Raw genomic sequence first — 23,472 nt, forward strand, 5'->3', positions numbered from 1 at the left:
ACCAATGCATTTGGTAAAAAGAAATCACAAGAGCAATGTGTGCCTCTAAGTCCTCCTACTGAGTTCTAGTTTTCATTTACACAGAAGAATTTCTCATCCATTTCCTGAACTACAACTCAAACTACTTCAAATTACAAAATCCTGGTCCACTGTTGTCACTTCCTGTTAAACAAAACTAAGTAAATCTCTGACAATATTTTGTTTCAAAAAATGGAGAAGAAAGAGCCCAATAACATGAACCAGTGAAACAATGGGAATCTGGGCTGCAGCAAAGTCATCTACCGCATTCACAGTGCCACAAAGGAAGCCATCCAGCAGTCTTGTCCCACTAAATAAAAAATCCCCACCCATTGGGAGAAAGGGGGGTGAAAAAATAAGAGAGAGAGAGAGAGAGAGAGAGAGAGAGAGAGAGAGAGAGAGAGAAGAAAGCCAACAAAAAAAAAAGGGCAGGAAAGAACAAACATAACATCTGAAGTCCTGTTATTTAAATATGCAATGAGATTGTGAGCTGACTCCTGGGCCTTTTGTGTAAATATTAGGAATCTGAAAGAGAAAAGAAAGATGGTTGAACTGTTTTCACTAGTTTAGTAGTTTCGAGGTAAAGTCCACAAGAGAAACTTGGAGGGAAGATGATCACAAATTCAGATGAGAAGTCATCAAGGAATGGTGAACACTAAATTGGCCCTGCTTCCAAATATAGCAAAAATTAAATATGTTTTATGCCACTGACACACCACACTACTGGCTACACAACTAACAAGTTAACAAGAGCTGTTATCTGAAACAATATATCTGAAAGAACTGTAATCAGGAAACTGGAAAAGCAATGAAGACAGAAATGCAATAGTGTGTGACTTCAGTTATCCCACTTCATGCTACATCAGGATGCAGGAGCTAACAGTTCAGACAAAGAACCATATACCTCTCTGAGAAACTTCCAATCTTCCAGTGAAGCTGCAAACTAATTCTCTGGATCAATGCTGGTTACAGATGGTATCAGGTAGGTTCCTATCCAGGCAACTTTGATTTACAGTTGAGGAATAGAGTAGCTTTTCAAACAGAACTATTTTTAGGGGAGTTACAGATATTAATACTGTAATTTTTTTAATTATTCATTTAAATAAATTATGTATCTCTCAATATAAAACCAATGAACTAGCAAGTGTAGGTATTGCCCACAGATGAAGACAGCACTCCAGAAAGCAATCTAGGCTCAAATGCAGAAAACTGCACATTAGCTAAACTTCATCCAGCATAAGCTGGCCCAAGTATAAAAAACATGGAAAAAAACTTCCATAAGATAAAATGAATTACAATAGGGAAAAGGATGTAGCTTTTGCAGTGAAAATTACACCTCACAAATCTGTGAGTGCTCTTTGAAGAAGATCAGATTTCCAGTGTATCTGGATTTTTGGAATTTTACGTTGGTTTTATACGAAAAGATCTTAATAAAAATGCTGTCACAGGATGAAAGGAAAGAGTCCTTCCATGAACTAAAGAAAACCAGTTCTAAGACTGAACACAAATGGCTTTCATGGACAATTTTCAAAAGGCTGTAAGTCAGCAGAAGAGCTCTTAAGCACCTGAGCAAGGACTCAAACCATCAAAATTGGACTATATGTATTATGAAAGAGAATGAATAGCAGGTTGGGAAAGTCTCTTTAGGGATGTTAAAATAAAATTTACAAAGCTCCATTATATATTATCAAAATGTCTGTACAACCACAAAGAGCTAAGAAATTAAGAAGAGGAAACAATTTATTTCTCAAACAAAAATCTAGTGGGCTTATGAACAAAATTAGCAAGACAGCAAACTGAAAATCAAACTTGAATCCAGGAACTTACTACTACTGACTGTACTGAAGGCCATTCCTTTTTACCCAGTTTTTCTGCATTCAGAAAACAACTGGATAAAACTAATGTAAAATATTCCATTAAAGCTAGCAAGCAAAGAGATGCAATCTCTTATTCAGAGACCCACAATTTGTAAACTGCTTGAACCAGGAGGTGTAACATGACACAATCCCTGCTTTGTTCCTTTCATTATCCTTACTATCTGCTACTGTCTGTCCTGACCTACACAATTTCATGTAACATAAGTACTATTTCTTACTAAACAACAGTAGAAAGTACAAATACAGTAAAATGAAAAAGGAGCTTCAATGAGCAAAATAATAATGCATTACAGCATTAAAAGCTTTCTATCTTGTTTTTTATTGTTTTTGAAAACAGATCATAATGAAACGTAACAAAACTGTAGACAGTTTTAGAAAGTAATTAGTTCAGGACTGGGTTTATTACAGAAGTTCAATGCTAAGAAGAAAACAAGTATGAAAGACTGGAAAAAGCTTTTTTTACTTCACACAAAATTGTAGTTGAAAGCTACTACTATCAAAATCAGACCTCTCTCAGGAATACAAACAATCTACCCTAAAAATCTAAATATTACAAATATTTAGACTTACATTCAACTTGCAAGATTCAAACAGCTGAATGCTCAAAATTTTTATACTCTTATTTTCCAGTTTATGTTGCAGTGCAAACATTAATGTTTATAGGGTTTTTTTTTTTAACCTCTAAATTATATAAGGTTGCCTCAACTCTTACCTTCTTACTCAGGAAAATCATTTATCATTGAAATGCTGCAGAAGATCTGACATGAACATATTCAGGACACTTACATACACAGTTTTTAGCATGAGCTAAGACTGTGCTTTAGAAGCCAACAGAAGGCTGTAATAACATGGTTTATTCAGAATGTTCTGATGTAATTCATTCGATGGTGTCACAAGTACCAAATTTCCCCTAGCATCACCATCCACAGCTCCAAATACTAGATCACAGTGAAACATAACATTCTCTGCAAAATCTGTACTTAAACAGCTGGTCAAGAAAGCAAACAGCTTCTAAACAAAGACATGCAAAACCTTACAGACCTGTGTGTGTTTTAACATGACAATCCAGAGTGGATTTTACAGTGAAACTCTTCCCACATTCATCGCACTTGTACGGCTTCTCTCCAGTATGGATACGAACATGCCTAATAATTCCAGGATACATGTACAAGTGAAATTCTACTTTTATGTCAGTTTGTACAAATATTTATCTTCTATCTTATTAACTTTATTAATAAATTAAATACTTATACTAGCATTACACTAGGCAGACTAGGCAGAACAAGAAGATTAAAGTATTTGAAATTTCTTGAAAAGATTTTTACATGTTTTTATATGCAAGTATTAGAGAAAAAAAACCTAATTTATTCTAAAACTTCATCATAATAATAATAATAACTTTCATACTCTAGGCAAATAAATATCAAAGAACTGGATTAGTCATATTCAGAATATGTAACATTTTGACACATTTTTGAACCACTGTGAAAAAGAAAAATTTATGTAAATATTAGTCAAATTTCAACTTGGGCATAAAGAGTTACATGAAACTGTAATTCCTAAAGTTTCCTATTCAGCAAATTAAAAACATATGAACATATTTCATTCCTCACCTGACTAAATCACTGGGTTTTTTAAAGCTTTTGGGACAATAGCTGCAACAGTTGGCATATTTGGGCTCTGCTTCCAGTTCTGCTTGCTTATCTTTCATCTCACTAATTCTGTCTTTCTCTGCAGCTGACTGGACAAGAACTTTTTCTGAAACAGTGGCACTTTCTTGAGGCCTAATCTTTGCCAGTTCTGCTGTCTCTTCTTCTGTAAAGGTTATGACACCAGGACGAGATTTTCTGGAAGTTCTTTCAGAGCTTTCATCATCATCTTCAACACATGCAACTATTAAGTAAAAAAAAAACCAAAACCAAACAAAAACAAACAAACAAAAAATCAAACCAAAATAAAAATCACACTTCTGTTCAGTTTAATCTGTCAGCTGAAATTACAAAAAATAGAAGAGTGTATTATTAAACATACAGCCACTACATTTTGTGCTTGGACTTGCACTATTATGGACTTTAATCTCTTTTAGAGGTCTAACTACTCATATCTGTACTTCATTTTAAAAAAAAAGCTGGATTTATAATTCTCATCTTTATAATAACTAACACAGGTTAAGTAATACAGAACAAAAGATCTACTTTAGTAAAATAGCTATGTTACATACAATACCTTTACTGTGCTGAACAGATCCTGGAAACTAGTTTATTTAAACAATTCAGATAACAGAGAGATTTCAGCAGCTCTAAACAGCAGACATAATCTATGCTGGAAGGTTATTTTGTACCATTCCTGTTATAGCATTCATGTAATACACCATAATATCTGTATTTCTTATGTAGTAAGGACTGTAAAAGTAAAAATGAAATCATTTACCTCCTCCTCCTGCATCTGTAGCTGCTGCTACAGCTGAGGAGACTGCCTGATGTTTTTTCATATGTTTTTTGCAGTGAACAGTTGTTCGAAAGCTTTCATCACAGAATGGGCACTTGTAAGGCTTCATGCTCATGTGAGTTGCCATGTGCCTCGTAAGGCTGCCATTAGTTGTGAAGGAAGTATTGCAAATGCTACAGCTGAATGCTTTAACTCCTTAAAGTAACAGAAACAAATAAGTAGCATGCTATTTGTTTAAGTTTACTCACACAGGACATTTACAAAACCCAAACATGGGTTAAGCTAATATAGAGCTGGTATACTCTGTTTACCTGTATGAGTCTTCTCATGTGACTTAAGAACTCCCGAGGAAACAAAACCACGGCCACAGAGTTGGCATTTATAAGGTTTCTCACCAGTATGTGATCGTACATGTTGCTTCAAATGGCTGGATTTCTTAAAACCCTTGTTGCAATATTCACATCTATTAGAAGAAAATAGTTTTCGTTAGTTTCATGTAATTATTAGGTATAATAATTACATAATAATTACATTTAATAATTAGCCATTCAGGAAATTCTGTGACAAAAGCTAGAAGTGTAACATACCTATATGAACGCCTACTTTGATCTTCATTATCCTCAAGAAAATGAGGCCTTTGTGTGTGCAATTCAAGTTCTTCCTGTGGTGACTGGTCTTGCATCAAGCGAGTGGTCTAAAAATCAAAGCCTCAAGTGAATTTCAGTAACACAGCATTTAAATACAGTTTCACAAATAGGCAAGAAAAAAATTACAGCATTTACAGTCAACACAAGTAATTAAATTTATGCTTTCATGCATTTTGAAAGGAAATTAAGAATGCAATGTAATACTTCACTCTTCCATAATGAGAAGGAAAGCATAAAAATGTTCAGCTACTGAACTGGAATAAACAGACAATAGTACACAACAGTACACTTACACTTCCCTGAATCTCCACAAAAATGTATCTAAATTGTCTACATTTTCTAGTGTTTGAGGAGTTAAATTTAAAACTAGACCAGCCATTTTAAATACTGAGTAAGCATCAAAACACAGTGCTGCTGACAAATTTCACTGCTTTCTGAACATTCCTGTAAGTAAAAGGCACAAGAGAATAATCCTTGAGAGCAAGAAATTTCAAAATTGAAGACAAAGAAATTCCAAAGCCTGTAGGCTGAAATGACTCAAACTCTTCCAGATCCTAAAATCCACATCAGTTCTCTGACAACATCTGCACTTTGCAAACAAGCTTCAAGGGACAGCAATTCCTAGAAGTCATCTTGGTAAATACATTACAACAGACTGTCTTCATGCTAGGTACTTCTAATGTCATAAAAGTTATAGTTAAACTGTATTTTTAGCAATTGAGCCCTTTTAAAAATTTAACTAAATGAGAAGCATGCAAAAACATCATACACTGCATTATGCAAGCTCCATGAATGATGACTTAAAGACTTGTAATGCTTTTTTTATTGCTTGGTCATATGTGTCTATAAACATATAGATTTAATAATTAGAAGAGAATATAATGAAATAATGTTAAATTATTTCATAACATTATATCCTCTCCTTAGTTTTAAAGTCACAATCCAATGTTATAGTATTTTTTTAAGTCTAGAGCATCAAAACATGCACTTCCTTTTCAGAACTGTAGTCAAAGCACTTATCCTCTCCTCACGTTTCCAATTTCCAGTTGTTAACCATAAGCAATCTAGCTTATGCTTTAAGCAATGAGCAAAACTTTTCTGACTTCTTGTTTTACCTAATAACCCAATGAAACAGTGCAAGGAAGTCACAACTGAACACAGAAAAATTAATCCTGCCTTCAAGTAGTACTTACTACATTAATAGTGTCTGTATTTGGAACCTGAAGAAGGGCTGGTGGATGATAACTCGTTGAAAGAGCCTGAGATTCAAGTGTGCTTGAATCCTGCAGCTGTTGTACAGCTGGAAATTGACTCTGTTGATTGTAGCTGTCATTCACAGTAAAACCTGCCAGAAATTAAACAGTCATAAACGTGTAAAATACACTGATTTGGACTTTGAATAACACCACACTTTTCTGAAGACTACCTTCAAAAGAGAATAAGTAGCATTACCATATAGTAACAGTTGTACTCTTCACTGTTGAGCATCAAAACACACACAAGTTTCTGGCATCTACATAATAGGCATAACAGGGTTACTTACCGTTAGCTGGAATTCTATTGGAAAATCTCCTCCACAGAAAAACACTGTTTGAAGTTCCTTCAGGGTGCCACAATTACCTTAGAGCCATTGAAATTTTGAATTTCTTGTATGTAAGCATGCATGTGTCAAACAGGTTGACCCATCTCCCTTTATCCACGTTGGTACCACGCTCCCTTAACTACACTGGAAGCCGATCACAAGGATGCAAAGCTCAGTGGGGAGGATGGCGGGTGAGTGGAGGAGATGACCCAATAGGAGAACTCCAGTTTCTGATAAAGTAACCCCATTTTCTCCTACTTTGGATCTCCTCCACATATCCCCACTCTTTAGATAATAGTAAAGTAGAGCCTCTCAAAGGCAAACTGCAAAGTAAAAAAATAAACACATTTTTATTCACATTTCTGGTATAAAACCCTGAAATTTTTATTTGGTTTGTTCTCCTGAAATAGCAGGTCTTAATCATCTTTTCTAAATCAATGAATGACATGATAGCACCAATTATTGAGAGCCAGGGAAATACAGCTCAGATTACAGTGGTTTTTGATGCTATTAGAGATGTCCTTTTACCAACCTTTTTAAATCTTAATACTTCCAGTATTAAAAAATAACCCATAATGTCATGTGGAAAAAAATTAAACCACAAGTATCAGTAATTAATGTATGGGCAGCAATTTCAGTACTTCTGTGCAGTTTGCCTTTAGTGGACAAAAAGGGTGAAGATTATGAACACAGGGTAGAAACAAACCCACATCAGATGATCACAGCATCAAAGGCCAAAAAGCAATGCTTAAAGAATGCTTTTGAGCAACAGTAAAACAAAAACCTGGATCTGTTGAGTTTAAGCAGAAATGTTCCCAAAGACACTTTCCACAGCAGAAGAACATTGTAATCAGTAGAGAAAAAAATCCCTATTTGTATGCTACTGCTTCCATCATAGAATGAAAACTCACAAATGTAAGTAAATCTTGAAAGCATTATTAATCAGGTCATAACAAGTCACCAAACTTAATGCTGAAACACGCATATTATTCTCTCTCTTAGAAGTACCACAAGAGTACAAGAAAAAAAGATCCTAAAAGCTGGACCTTGTACCTCAACTGGCTTTTGTGAAATGACAAAAAAGTAGCCAGAAGAAAGCAATGAAAACTTCTGCATTGATAAGAGGGCTGCTAATTTCTACTTCTCAAATTAATTTTTGAAGTGTCTTTATAGAAAAATGACGTTCCCATTACATAGGATGAAAATACAAAAAAACAAGACTCAAGAAACTGAAGCAAAGTGATGTTACTTACATGACCTATATTAAAAAAAACCAACTACTAAATATACAATGTAAAAACCTGAAATTTCTTTTTTAATCAGTAGGTGTATTTTAGTAGCTAAGAAGGAAAAAAGAAGTTACTGTACTATGACCTATTTCATTTCACAATGTTTGAATGAATTACTGAGATTCTGAAAAATTTCCCAGGATCATAAAAAATGCCCAAGAAGAGCATTGAATGTAGAGGTACTTGAGATTTGAGAACAAACTGAAGAAAGAAATGCTACTTCTGAAAGTAGTTTGGGAATAAATACAAACCAAAGCTGTAACAAGAATATACACGATGCATCCCCATTTTGCTCAATTCCTAGCATAAGGGCCAATTTCCTCTCAAAATTTAATAAAGATCTGACAGTTTTGAGCATTCTAAAAGCATTTGCTACTGCCATACTATTTCTACAGAACAGCACTAAAAAAACCCCACACCACCAAACACCAGAACCCAGACATTCAGTCTGAGAAAGAAATTTCACAGCCTTTATTTTCTGCTCTTCTTTTCATCACTGTTGTTTCCCAGAAGCTTTTGATCAATCTTAAAGGAACAGAGAGTACCTTAAGCTGTGTGTAAGGGCAGCCTCTTACTACAAAGTCTTCTAAACTTGGAACTGGATTTGGTAGTTTTCAGTACAAGTAATCATTTGTGTAGCTTGGGATTTTTTCGGCTTTAGGACAGCATCCAACCTTTTATCTTCAATATTAACAAAACACAGCAAAAAACAGAATACTCTGGAAATCATTTTACTCATAGAAAGATGTGTCTTGCATGTGAGAATGAGAAAACAACACTATGATAGTTTGTAGTAAATACAATATTTAATTCAGAAGAAATTTCACACCTTTACTAACAGATCTAAACTCTAACACTATAAACATTGACATGAACATGTGCATCTCAGCAGGGATCAGTGACTATCAATTACTTGTTCTGCAGGTTTGCTTCTTATGCAAAGGCAACCAGCTGGACAGTACTGACTGCAAATATGTGTAAACAGTTACTGAAAGATCAGTATTTTAAGTCTGAGATTGCAGATCAGCTTCTTAGGAAAGCAAATAGCATTCTGGTGGTAAGGGTATGTGTCTATGGGCTATAGAACTAACAGCATTTGGACTACTGGTTTTTCAAGATCATTTGCCTATCACCACTATTTGAATTATCATTCAACCATGCTTACTGGGACACTTTTAAAGGAAGTAAAGGTGATATCATTTATATGAAAACACATTTGCTGACAGGTAACCCAAAGACAGTTTCAGATGAAAGACACATTTTTTGTTCTGAATTCACTTAAAAGTCTTCAAATGAAGATGAATACACTACAAAGAACTTAAGTCCTTTTCCTCAGCCTCCAAATCTAGCTCAAATTAATCATTTGATACTGTAGCACCCTCATAGGATCTGCACTTCTTTACAAGTCTGAACATATGAAGAAAATAACCTATCTGAATAAACAAGAAATTCAACAGAAGTATTACGAACAAACCTGAAAGAAGAAATAAAGTTCTGCCAGATCTATGCAGACCTAGAGATTACCCTCATCTGTCTAAAATGCAAAGTTGGGGTTTCTCCCTCAAAAAAGGAAAAAGAAAAATCAAGCAACCTTTCAAAGACTTTTTTTTAAACTCCTACATAATTTTATTAATAAACACTGAATCAAAATATTTAATCAAGAATACAGCCTATAAATACAATGAATAAAAAAAGACAGTGTTTTAAGCTTGAATGTTCTGCCTAGCTGATAGGAAAAAGGAATTAGGAGCATGAAGCACAGATGCAGACATAGGGAGAGGGTCGACCAATTTAACGCATGCATCCGCGCAAATGCTTACCTACCTGAAATTCAAAAATTTTGAAGGGCTCCAGGATCTTCAAGGAAACTTCAAAGAGTTGGGAATCTGTGGATGAGATTCCAAGTAGAATAGGAGACGTCTTATACAAATGAGACTTTAAAATACCCACACCACACATGTTCTGCTTCTCTGAACCAATTTTACAACATATTGATGATCAATCTAGATTTCTGATGATGAAAGAATTGGTTTGTGCGTTCTAGGAGTCTTTCCCCTCCCCAAGAAATCATTTGATAGTTACATAACACAGAAGATACACATACACAGAAACTGAAGCTTAAATAAGATGATAAAACAAGAGTCACTTATTTATAAATTCTAAGGAGCCATTAAAAAATACCAAATAAAAACCACCACCACTCTTCAGAATAATGTAGAACAAAAGGCTGCTTTTTTTTCCATAGTGTCTTCTCATTCAGAGAGTTTGAAAAACTGTAAAAGTCAACCAATGAAAATAATCATAGTATTTTAAGAGGATCTGGATCAGTCTTGTTTAATAAAGGTGGAGACTTTAATTTTCTTTTCCTTACACACAAAGCAGCACAACCTAGAGAATTAAAATTGGCAAATTATACTATTTCTTCACGGTGTGATACAACTTACCACAGTCAATTAAGTTTTTACAAATGATACTATACAATTAAAAAGGAATGAAACTAAGAACAGAGAAGTTTGTGCACATAGAATACCAATTACTGGTTATCAACTACAGAAAGTTATTTCCTGGAGTGAGAAACAAGGAGATCAAGGATAAGCCAGCGATATTTCCAAATCAAAACAAATGAAAACCCCTTGAATGTTCCCCACCTCAGCAACAGCCCCCCTGCCAGAAAACCCAAAACAACCACCAAGAAAACCCCAAAACAAAATTAGTAGCTTCATATTATGTAACAATTCGAGAAATCCAGCTGTGAAAAGCAAAAAAGACAGTCATTTCTTTACTATTTGCAGGCTACACACACTTACACATATTTCTCTGTATTTTAGGGAGAAAAATAGTTTCCAAGTGCTTACAATCTCTTAGTTTGCTAGTTTCATTGCTCTATATAATATATAAAGAAAGCATTGTGCATAGGTGAAAGTATGATTTTTATGTGATTATATTTTGCATTGTCTTTTTCCAAAATGAAAATCCCAAAATCCCAAAATCCCAGTAGCTACTCACTCAAATCTTAAGACCGTGTTTCTGATCATCTCAAGTTATGAGCATGTATACCAAGGGAGAAACCTGTGCAAACTGCCTACTGCCACAGCAAGTTCAAACACAATCAAGGAAAGAATATTATATATGCTTGACTATAAAACCCATACTGTAATGACTAGACATCGGCTCATAAAAGCAAAAAAAAAAATTAAGTATTCATAATATTCTACCAAGTATAGCTTCAGAATGGTAATTTTTTTCCAAGTTCTCTGCATTGCAGTTACTTTAACTGCAGACACCCACTTTAAAAATGTTTATCATAGCTATGCTGTCAAGCCAGATTTATAAAACTACTTTTTACCTCCTTTATTTATTACTAACCTTGTGATAAGCTCTGTTGATCAAATGGCTGCTGTGTTATAGTCTGTTGTTCAAACTGAGTGATGTTTTCCTGTAAAGCATGCTGGGATGTCACAAATCTATCTGAAATGGGGAAAGGAAGGAGAGGGAAAAGGGGGAAAGAAAAGGGAAAAATATCAAGAAAAAAAGATGTAATTAAATGTATATTTCAGTTGTTTCAACACCCCCATATTTTACAGTCATCCAAATATTCGCATTAAAAAGAAACCAAACAATTATTAGCTAAACAGGTATTTAAATATTTGTTTAGTACATTTTATTAATATTCCCCTGTTGTACCTGATAACTCATTGCACCATGAAAAAGAGCAAAGCAAAACTAAGATACTTTATTCCACTATTAGAACATGGAACGTTCACCTCAAACCACAGCTATTACTTTCTAAGTAGCCTATAAGGCAGTGCTTTTTAATAGTCAGAGAACTGACACGGTAAGGTTTTGTGGATGGATCATTTTTTCCTATATTTATTTAGTAGTTTTGCTTGCAAAAACTAAAGAGTGCAAATCCTAATTTTTTTATACTTTAATAGTAAATGTAAACACCAATGAACGAAACTGTACTATATATTTTAAGTATACAGTAAGTAGCCTTTAGTTCGTGTATTTTTGTAGTTCCTGTCAAGAAGCAAATATTTGAGAAATTGTAAACTTACCTCATTATAAACCTTATCATATTTCAAATACTCACCCTCATCTTGCTCTAAAGGCTGATCAGCCAATTCTTGTTCTAGTGCTGTTTCTTCTGTGCCTACTACTGGCTGCTGGTCTAACTCTAAAATAGCCTGCTGATCTGTTGCAACAGTTTCTGACTGCTGTAGCTCATCACTTTGAATCTCCACCTGCATTTGTGTAGAAACATGAATGCTCTCCTGATGTACTGTAGAATCATCTATTGAAGAAGACTGCTGATTCTGCTGAAGTTGCTGTGCAAGTTCATATCTACAAAGTAAGGTGAGAAAGTCTTTACGGTTTCAGTTAACATTTATCCTATTTATATGAACAATTTTTTATTTTTACTGTACACCACAATTTACTATACCTGCAAAGGTACCTAACTTTTGCTACCCATAAATAAAAAACCTTATTCAAACATATACAGCTGCTACACAGCAAAGCTGCATTTCCAAGCATCTTTAAGGAATGGCTGCTGAATTACACTGGAAGACTTATACAAAAATTGCAAGCATACCTATGAGTCTTCATGTGTTTTTTACAGTTGAGTGATGTTTTGAATGTTTTTTGACAGTAGGGACACATATATGGTCGAAGGTCATTATGGATCCCCATGTGTCGCCTGAGGCTGCCACCAGTAGTGAAGGCCCCGTTGCACACAACACACTTGAAAGCTTTCAATCCAGTGTGTGTTCTAATATGTGCTTTCAGAACTCCAGCTGACACAAAACCTCTTCCACACTGAGAGCACTTAAATGGCTTTTCACCTGTATGAGACCTTTTTAAGAAAAAGCAGAAGTTAAAATAGATTTAAACGTTTGATTTACAAAGTTATTAAAGGACTCAATTTTAAAATTAGTGAAATAAACCAAACTAACATGACAGCTGTATGGATGGACGAGGCCCCAACTTGGAAAAGCCAGAAATTAAAGTTTATTAAGTTATAAACAACCTGGCAGGGCTAAAAACAATACTATCTGAGTAGTTTTAGTTATGTTGTACAGTCCAATCTCCTTTTCTGATCGTACTTTGTCTCCATCACAATATTTGGGTTTAATTTATCCATTCCAGATGGTGCAGTAGTTCTTAAGACTAGTATATTATTACTCACATGTATTTTCCTCAATTCAGCTAACAAACTGTCCACAGAAGTTTGGAGGAAAAGACATGGTTCTCCTTATACATACTACCACTACACTTAACAACAAAACTCTTGGGAAAAGAACTGTGTCCATCCCAAATACCTCCCAAACAAGGCAAAACCTGTCTCTCATAATGCTATGTGAAAAAAATATTCAAGTGGGGAAAGCTTCTCGTTTATCAAAGTACATAGCACTCACTACATCCTTCCTCCCAAAGGTGCTAGAGGAGTTTCCCTTTAGGACTACACTGAGATACAAAACAGATGGAAGGAAAAGTTAGGAAATGAAATGGAATGCAACAAGAATTTTAAGGGTTACAACTACAGCATCCCAAGAGAGAGCTAGAAAGATGGCAATGGAAATGTTAGGAAATAGAAGATAAAAGAAGCAAGGCTTAATAAAATCAGGAAAAGTAAGGGATAGCTTATGATTACAGTAACCTTCGAAGTCTATAACCACCACATCAGAGACCATAACGAAGTATATAACAGACATTAAGATTACTCTTTTGCTATGAACACACATGATAATAATTAGCAGTAGGGTATCCTAACCTTCCTTGGTGTGCCTGGGGGATTATTTGACACACTATTCACAATCACTGCTCTACTGAAAATACCCCTACTACAAGTTTCCCTCTTTTTCAGAGGGGAAAACAAGCTTTGTAAGCAATGATCAGCACTACTCCATGAGGACACACTGTCTACAAAATTATCAAGCAAAGCAATTTAATAACAGCAATGCCAATTTACAAAGAGCAAACATGTGACAAGAAAAAGTTTCTAATTCCTCCACAACTCTTAAACAAAGCCAGGCTTCACTCAGTACTCAGTTGAAAGATCAAAGAAACACAGCAGCAGGTGATTAGTATCCATATCCTATTTTTGCATTTTCAGTATAATTCAAAATTATTTTCATTTAAATCAATCCATCTGGAATGTGTCTACAGAAGACAATGAGAAATCTAGGTAGGATATTACAAAAGAAAAGATGGGATAGTGTAAAGCTTCCCTTCCTCCTGTTAAGACAGCATATAAAACCCAAGAACTGTTTCCAGGCAATGTGAGAACTTAAAAATACAGAACTTAATTTTTAAAGAGAGTATGAGGAGCTCACTGTGATCTGAGCTAGAGAGAGTGAGAAAGCAGTACAGAGTTTACACTGCAGAAACAAGCAGATTGCCACCTGCTTGTATGGACTCTTCCCTTAAATTCCAGTAACCATCTTTGGTGGGGTTTTTTCATATTTCTTCTTCTAGTTGTTTATAGTTTGTAAGTCAGAGAGCACTGTTTCATACCTTGACTAAATGTTAAATCTAACTGCCTGTAAAAACACAACCCGATCTAACTTTGAAGCTACTCTTCTTCTCAAGACAAGACTGGATTAGTTACCTCCACTGGTTCTACAACCTAAATTCTTCTGTGACTCCATGACTGTGGTTCTAACAAGCACTGACTACACAGACCTTGAACTGAGCCTCAAGGAACAAAATGATCCCCAGCAATATTTACTCAATTACAATGTAAGCTTAAGCTCCAATTCTTTTAGGTTTTCTATACAGAACAAAAGGCAAATTTCTGTCTCAAAAAATAGGAGTTACATACAAAGCAGGCAATCTGGAGCATGCAATTACAAAATTACCACAAGAATTCACAAACAATGCTTTTTATTTTCTATACACAGTTTTGGAAGAAAGAATCCAAGTGTCAGTAAACTAAATTGCACATTGAACACAACCACTTACACTGCTAGAACTGCAAAGAGCCATGAGTTAGTCCAAAGTCTCCTCCAACTCAACAAGAAAAAAAATCAATTATCACTGGTTCAGTGTTTAAGAGATAGTAAAAAAAGTCTTTTCAGTGAATACTATATAAATTTAATGTCTTTCCACAAATTTGTTATGGCATATATTTCCTTTCTTGATTGTGTTTATTTTACCTGATGTGCTGTTTAAGATGACAGGATTTTTTATAGGCTCGATGGCAATAGTAGCATTTGTATGGTCTCTCTGCATTATTCACAAAATTATTGTTAAAATAGTTTTGGAAGACCTGGCTATTCCTCGGGATTGGCTGGATAAGACCTGCATACATAAACACACAAATAGGAAAAATTGATTGGTAAAGTTATTCCAAAGATGCAATAGTCTGAAGAGCTAGTATTTGAAAAGAAAGCATGACTAAACTTGTAGTATCCAAAAATATGAAGAAAATGTGCATGTTTTCAGCACTTACTTAAAATTATGCATACATACAGCATTATAGATATTATACTGTATGTGGTATTTTAATGGTAAGTTCTTCTTCTATCCACAGGTCCACCTCACTACAGTAGCAGCCTTGTCTAAAATAAGCATTAACTTTTCCTAAAGTTGACAGTTATGAATTCATTGCTGATCCAATAATATCTTCTCCTTCCAACCTCGACCTTAGCAAATGATATTTAATCCATTTATATCAAGTAATATCAGGTATACACTTGACAAATATTTAATACACCTTTTGGGAAAAGCATTGAAACAGACAGAGAACAATTTGCAGAGTTTTTTTAATAGACTTTTAGAAAAATTAAGATTATTATAGAAAGCAAAGTATATACCAACAGAAGTGCCACTCAAAGATTAACACTATTACAAAGTAACATTATTATGTTCTTGACACCTCTAAAAGAACTATGATTCTTTTTTGGGGGGGGGGGGGGGTGTGGGGGGGGGAGGAAGGAGTAAAAATATGGAAATATTGTCAGGGGGTGTAAAAAACATGACACACCTTCTAGATAAACAGTAGAACTTATTTTTACATTGAACATTGTAATATCAGCAGAGTTCATGTGTTATCAGCATCCATAGGAAACAACTTCTATAGTATTTCTTGTTAATATTAATCTTTTTCCAAAATTCAGACTTTGATGGTGCAGATCTTAATTGTGTTGAAGCGGAGGTTCTCTTCAGAATTGAGAAATGGGATTCTACTTGTTTCTGGGGTTCACTCAAGAAAAATACTGCGTGATCTGTCTGAAGCTGTCAGCTAAGTTTTGTTTGCACCCCAAAAATTTAAGTTTCTTCTATATGATATGAAAATAACCCCTACTCTTGCTTTCAGTAACTCCTGGATGCAGTGAAAGCAAAAGGATGTTTAAAGAGTGATAAAAAATTTTATCGATACAAGATAAAGGTATTTCCAGTGTAAGATTCCACCATAAAAATGACTCCAAACAGACAAGTCAGGGGTTAGCAGACTGTTCAATCAAACAACAAAGAGTAAACACCTCACCGACTACACTGACCTCTACTGGAAAACTACATATTGCTTTGTACAACTTCTTCCAAAAAGTGGTTTAACTTAATCTTGTGACAATATTTATACAACAGAACTATAATAACTGGATGAGTTCTCCCAAGCAGGCTCCAGAATTAAAGCTGCCTTTTTCTGAGATATGACCATGAATGATTACTATTAATTCAGTTGAGATCATAATGAAATCAAATACTTTAAAAACATGTAACAGACTGACTCATTATTATCTGTAATCTTTATTACAAATGTTGATTGAGACATGATCATCTTGAGAAGACTTTTTGGTCATGAACTGTTATCTCCTCTATACCAACAGTCTAACAATATTCAAATTAAACTCCTAATATAAAAATGCACATAGCTTCTTACTGGTAGGGATTATACAGTTTAACTGTAAATAAAAAATACCCTTCTTATTGATTCTATTGCAAGCAAACTATACAATATGGCACTTTGCTGAAGTTTTTGATGACTTATTTCAACAAGCATCTTTACAAGTGAGCTCTGAATGCTTTTGATTGATTAAAATGCAGCATTTATATTCCATTGAAACCCAAAGTTCAAGAGAGCATGGATTTAGTCGCTCTTTACCTAAATCAGTTATGAGTATGGGCTCTTGCAAAGGGATGTCTGGTACTGGACCACTTGACTTTCCTACTCGAACTTTTGTGGGTTTACGTTGATGTCGCAGCTTTCTTAGCTCTGTGTGCTTGAAATGTGAAGTGATATGAGTTTTCCGATGGCCCGATGTTCTAAACTTCTTGTCACAGTGAGGACAAGCAAAAGGCCTAACACCTGCAAAAGATAAAAAAAAAATAGCTTAAAATTTTATTTCCATCAACCTAGAAATGCAGCTTTAGAATACTGATGCTCTTTCCTGTAATTTTCTTTTTGCTTTCTCCATAGTGTTTATTGTAACACAGGTTTTCAAAACAGATGCATAAAATTCAATGAAAATAACAACTAATCTGCTGAACGGCTAATTGACTGAAACACATCACTTGAAGCAAGTTTGTTATCAAGAAACTGGATGATGCAAAAGTGATAGCAAATTTCAAGTGTTTCAGAAGCTGTCCTAAGAATTGCACATGGCAGGTTAAAGTCCTTCCAAAACAAAATTTTAAAAAACTGTGAGAAAAAGGAATCAGCAAACACAGACAAGTATGTTATATAACAGGATAAAAGAGAAGGAACAGGGATGTAACAAAGTAAGAAAATTCTAGATCCGTCTCTGAAAACATCAACTCTGTTTGATGGCAGTCAAAAAAGCATGCCAACAAAAGCATTAAAGACTTTTTTAATGCAAAATCCAGTAGAAATATCTCCTTGAGAGAGATTTCCTAGAGAACTTGGTAAGTAAAAGATAGGCAAAGCTGAACAATTTTCTGGTTTTGTTCAAGGGGAAATCTTGGACTTTAAAGGCTAGGAAACACGACTGGGTATTATGAAGACAGCTTTTATCAAGTTCAATCACAGGCAGAAAAAATGTAGAATGAGCCATTCTTCACAAAGCAATAAATGAAACATTATCTGAAAGTACAGAGCAGCTCCATAAACACTGGACTACCTGTTTTCCAGGCCACCTAGTGCTTCTGCCACTCTGAATTAATCTGAATGCTTGTATGAAGTAAGTCTGACTTTAACAGAAAAAAAAATACTTGTTTACAAGTTTACAAAAAAAAAAAAGTGGAAGACTTTCTGCAGATGAACCGACATTGATATTTCATGGATGAAATACATCAAACTATAAAACATGTTGGATCCCAAATGCACCTAAGCCAATAAATGATCCTTTTGCAGAAGGCAATATAAACAGGCACTAAAGGGAAGAGCAGCACATTTATCTTGCTGAAACTTTATTTACCTGAACGAACAAAGAAAGAACTTGGAAAACAATTTCATTGCTCTTTATGGAAAGGATAGTTCAATCACATAAAAACATTTTGAAGACATCATATGTAAACAAAGACCATATGATCTGAGGAGTTCTAGGATAGTCACTGTAAGATGCTGAAAAACAGGTAAGCTGGTGAAAACATGATGCAAACTGTAATGTAGAAGATAAAATGGGAAGTAACCAGCCCTGAGTGTTACAGTAAAATTATAAAAAAGTGTGGAGAGGAGGGAAGATCAAGAGCAAATATTAGAGATGACCGGGGATAAGTAAAATCAGAACTCAAATTGCAAGAGTATGACTCTTCAGAAAGCACAATTCAGAATAGTGCTACTAGAAAGGAACAGCTAACTCATAATCAGAAAATTAAACGTCTATGTTTTTTGTAAGAGCCCAAAGTTTCAAAGCCACGAAACACTAGAAAGTTATGACAAAAAATGACACTCATCATGTACAACACTAAAATGATACATTCTGTGATTGATATTAACAATGACGTGGCAGACATGTCTATGACTTACACATTTCACAGTCTTTACTCATTCAAGGTCCCACCCACGTCATAGAATACACAGAGCCATCTCAAGGCCTTACCTGTATGCAGGCGAATGTGAACTTTTAAACTCCCTGAGGTGGAAAAGCTTTTCATACAAAATTGGCACTTGAAAGCTTTAATGCCAGTGTGTGTTTTTATGTGTGCTGTTAGAGTGCTCTTCACGGCAAAGGCGCGGAAGCACTGGGGACACTTGTATGGCTTCTCATGGGTGTGAATTCGAATGTGGCGCACTAAATCGCTTGGTTTTTTAAATTCTTTAGAGCAATATGGACAAACATGCCACCTGATTCCATTTTCTTCACGTATAGAACCTGAAACAAATATCAAAATGAATGCTTTTTAAACCTTCTAACAATTCTTGAAAACTCCCACTACATTGATGCTATTGTACAAAACAATCAGGCCACAAAAACACTTTGTGAAATAGATGCCATCACAACACACTTCATAGAAGATTAACATCTCTATCAGACATATTCTACTTTATGAAAATGCGGATGGGCTGAAAAAAAAACCCCAAGAGAATCCTGTTGAAATTCAAATAACACAATTTCTATACCACTTAGAAATGTAGAATGCGGTTGTAAATGCAATATAATATACCAGTTAACTTATAAATAACATATCTAACACAAAATTATCCAACAATGACTGTAAATCCTCAACCACACCAGATTATTTTACATACTTAACACTTACCTAACTGGAGGGGATACCGTGCTTGACCCTCTCTTTTTCAAATCAGATTTAAATTACAGTTTGTAAACTTGTAAAGGAAGAAAAACTGCACAAGTCTTTCTCAGGTTAACAATTTAAGGCTACTTTTTTTATAAAAGTTGGTTTATGATCCAAGAACCCTAAAGTCTGTCCTAAGGCAACAGGACACTTTTTCCCCAACAAAAAATGAAAGAAACCCTTCTAAAACCTATCCAAGCTTTTTGTCCAGATATGTTGTTCAGTATCAAATTGTTTGCTCATTTCAATCAGTAAACCTAGTGGTTTTTTCCCTGTCAACACACTGAAGTCATGTTGCTTTATCAAAAACAAAAGTGGTTGTGTTTGACTCTACAGCAGTGACCTTTTATTTTTATGTGCAGTAACAGCGAGAGAGTTGTTGCTGTTAAACACAAGTAACAAAATAATTATACACCAGAGGAAAAATTTAATGTTAATTTTTATCACAGCTATACTGCAGAAGACAAGTTTTTACTTTAGATCAATTTCTCCTTGCAAAAGAAAAAGCAACATCAGTGTACCTATGCAGATACTACAGCCAGAGATCAAAGGCTGCATTAAAGCACTGTATATACCAGGATGGCTGCTAAAGTATGAAGACTTTACATGGAACAAACAACTTCTGGCAGCCATAAAGCTCAAGCAACCTTGAAACTGAAGTTGCATTTAAGCACACAGAAACAAAATGCAGGCTTGTATACACACAGCACAGTACAGAGGCAGAATAACAACATGTGTTTATGGTGACAATATCATATCAGTACTGCAATTCCAGAGACAGGTGACATGAAGAATTATTCATAATGCCAGCCTGTGTCCTTCCCTACATGAATCAGTCATGATCTGCAGTCCTGCCCTTATGTCTCTGTAAGGCCTCACTTCCAAAGGGGAAGAATCGTTCTTGCAAGAACTCTACTCTGGGACACACAATGAAAACCCAGTCCTTGTCAGAGAAGGATGACAGGAGAGAGTAATACATTCATATACTTTGTCCTTTTCTTGTAACTCCACTGATTTAATCCAAAAGATTCAGAAGTATAATTTCAATTCATGCCATCCTGACATGGCTTTTTAATGAAAATATATTTTATAATAAAAATTATAAATATTATTAAGCATACCTTACACTGTATTTTAGATAAGAACAAATACTGTTCATAACTAATCCACAACACATTTTGGGAAATCCCTTTATAAAGCCATAAACACACCCACACCCAGTCTTTACAGCACAAGAAGTAGAAAGCAGAGGCAGTATTACCAGGCAAAAACGGTGATTTTTTCTTAATGAACTTTTTTTCTTTTTTATCTAGTTTATCTGTACTCTCTTGCTCCTTGTCTTGTTCAGCACTATTAGAATCAGCCTGATGATTTGAGAGGCTCGGGACATCTGGGTTCTGATCCTGGGCCCCAGCAGCCTTAGCCTGGCTGCAGTCAGTAGAATGTGCAGAGACAGGAATTGATGACAACCCACTGTTCTCTAATGCTTGCTAAAAAAAAGAACAAAAAAACTTCTAGATCAAGGAAGAAACATTCCACAGTTATCCCCAACTTTTCTCACACAAGCACTTGGAAGATACAATGAAAATATAATTAAATGAAATAAGCGTCTCTTTCTCAGAAAACTTCAGCTGTATTTCAAATCTACAAACACACTACTACACAACATTGATTTCTGATTGTCTGTGAAATTTTAGGCTGGATTTTCTGCATTTACAGCTGCCCTTTACAGAACAACAACTTTTTTTTTTTTTTTTAATAGCCATCAGGGTAATAATTATGTATCACGTTGTTACTCTTTCCAATTCCCCATCACATCCCAGACACCAGAGAACTCAGCACAGGTAACAACACGGTGAACCTGCCCATAGCTGCATAAAACATTTGGGTCTTCCAAACACAAATTTAAATGGTATTTAAAGTCTAGAGATGAAAATGTGCCTGACAGGTTAGCAGGCTACCAGTAACACTAAAGAATATTATTCTCTGCCCTGCTCCATCCTGTTTGTATCCTTCTGGGGCACAGGATGCAGAGTAAGCACAGAAAGTAATTAAATCACCCTACATTTCTTCTGTTACACTGCATCACCTTCTGCCATTATCGAAGACCAAATATAGAACCTTTTTTAGGAAAAACACTGGCTGACCTTGGAAAAAAATTCTTGCTCAAATAGGAAATATTCAAATAGTCCTTATTAATTACAACAGGGTAAAGGCCAGGTATATATTCTCATTTTTTAACCAGATAAAATATTTTTCCCCTCTTGAATGATATCACATTTTAAGCACTGCATACCCTGAGGACACACCACAAGCTGCTTCCAGCCAACAGCAAAAAAGAAGGCTCAAGGTATCAGTAAAAATATCCACATACGAGGTACACTTAAAGCCATACAAAGATGTCTTGATGCAGCCATTCAATAAATCTTCACAATTCTGTCTTGATTAATGGATTGTTTAGAAATCCATAAGGAACGCTATAACTGAAAATACTGAGAACGAATTTCATTAAAATATAAGAAAGAATGAGAAAGGAAACACTGAAATGTAAAGTTGTTCTCACATAGAGCTCTTACCTGCAAAATATCTCTACTGATCCCCACTGCAATGTTGAGTTGTTGACCAGGTTGTTGAGGCTGGTTATTTTCTACAGGACCTGGTTCTGATAACTCAAGGAGCTGCTGAATGACATCAGTGACAGTCTGCTGACCCTGATGAGCAGCAGCTGGAGACACCTGGTTTTCTGTCTGTTGAAGAAGTGGAGACCGAAAATGTGTGGCCTGAAATATAGTGGTACGTTTGTCAAGGAAGATCAAAAGTACATGTTATGAACTCACCTGTCCAGCTCCCTTACCTGAAATGTCTGGTAACTGTGCACTAGATGGATGGCTACTTATACAAGACATAATGATTTTACAGAGCCTCATTCAAAGTTTGCATGCTCCATTATAGAATTGCTTTTGTACATCCCCTTTTTTTTCAGTTCTTCCCAAGCTTGAAATTGTAAGCTTACAGCTTGGATTAAATTTACTGTTCACTACTGAACCTTCAATCAATTTAGAAAACACAGGGAGGGATCAACTACAAAACTCCACATGTAAAAGCAACATGAAAAGCAATTCCCAAAAGAAAAAAACTGACATGGCTATCTTTTTAAAGTTCACATTTATCTCAAGTAGGTCCTTCGTAAAAAACAACCTTCCATTAGAGTTTTTTTTTTTCAAACTAAATTATCTGTGTTGCTGTATCAAAACCTTTCAGAACAAACAACTAATTTTTCCCCTTCAATTTGGAACCCTTGAAACCACTTAGTTCAAGAGCAATCTCTTCATGCACATCAGGCTCTGTCGAAATACTAAAAAAATTTGAAGTTAAAAAACTAATGTCCCAATCTTTAATTTGAAACTGTGTATCTTAGACTACCTCAGTAACAAATATGAAGGAAAAAAGTGATAAAGAGCCTTGGTATTTAATTTAAATTAAATCAGAAATAAAGACTCCTGTTTGCCTACATTTATAAACTTCTCTTCTTATGACAAATAGACTGCATAAGTATAAAATTACTGAAACAACTGCTTTCAATATTTTTTTTATTGCAGAAAATAGAAATATGTATTTGTACAATGGCTAGCCCCATAGCTGGGTATCCTAGAACATACTGGTTATTTACTTCTAATATTCACTTCTGTTCCCTAAAAAGAACCACTTCAAGGTGCATATGCAACCACATGCAGTTATAAAAGGCTATCTTCTTTCAGATTATTTTTAGCAAACAATAATCTTAGGCTTCACATCTGTACTATTTCCTTCTAATCTGAAAACTTCCCTGAGATTTTCTTTATACTAACACTTTACACTAGACAGTTAAGATGACACTCACTATAGTAAAGAAAGGATGGCTACAAAGAATT

The 23,472-nt window shown here is 35.0% G+C and overlaps 1 protein-coding gene across 5 annotated transcripts in view; it reads right to left on the reverse strand.

The window, feature by feature from the left end:
• The window catches only part of ZNF236 (zinc finger protein 236), a 78,178-nt gene that overhangs the window by 25,703 nt on the left and 29,003 nt on the right, over positions 1 to 23,472 (reverse strand). For 4 of the 5 annotated variants that reach the window (XM_071456206.1, XM_071456202.1, XM_071456203.1 and 1 more), the window contains exons 9-22: positions 22,138 to 22,341; positions 20,823 to 21,051; positions 18,865 to 19,137; positions 16,968 to 17,171; positions 15,019 to 15,163; positions 12,456 to 12,716; positions 11,955 to 12,205; positions 11,228 to 11,329; positions 6,184 to 6,335; positions 4,931 to 5,037; positions 4,655 to 4,806; positions 4,326 to 4,538; positions 3,509 to 3,788; positions 2,937 to 3,040 (exon numbers count right to left, since the gene is read on the reverse strand). In XM_071456206.1, the coding sequence (XP_071312307.1) occupies positions 2,937 to 3,040; positions 3,509 to 3,788; positions 4,326 to 4,538; positions 4,655 to 4,806; positions 4,931 to 5,037; positions 6,184 to 6,335; positions 11,228 to 11,329; positions 11,955 to 12,205; positions 12,456 to 12,716; positions 15,019 to 15,163; positions 16,968 to 17,171; positions 18,865 to 19,137; positions 20,823 to 21,051; positions 22,138 to 22,341 (2,677 nt within the window). The remainder of the gene's footprint in view (positions 1 to 2,936; positions 3,041 to 3,508; positions 3,789 to 4,325; positions 4,539 to 4,654; positions 4,807 to 4,930; positions 5,038 to 6,183; positions 6,336 to 11,227; positions 11,330 to 11,954; positions 12,206 to 12,455; positions 12,717 to 15,018; positions 15,164 to 16,967; positions 17,172 to 18,864; positions 19,138 to 20,822; positions 21,052 to 22,137; positions 22,342 to 23,472) is intronic. The other variant, XM_071456213.1, reaches the window with a different exon arrangement.

Source organism: Agelaius tricolor, unplaced genomic scaffold, assembly GCF_023055355.1.
Source record: "Agelaius tricolor isolate 1412-34295 unplaced genomic scaffold, bAgeTri1.0.p SCAF_2, whole genome shotgun sequence".
Taxonomy (NCBI): Eukaryota; Metazoa; Chordata; class Aves; order Passeriformes; family Icteridae; genus Agelaius; species Agelaius tricolor.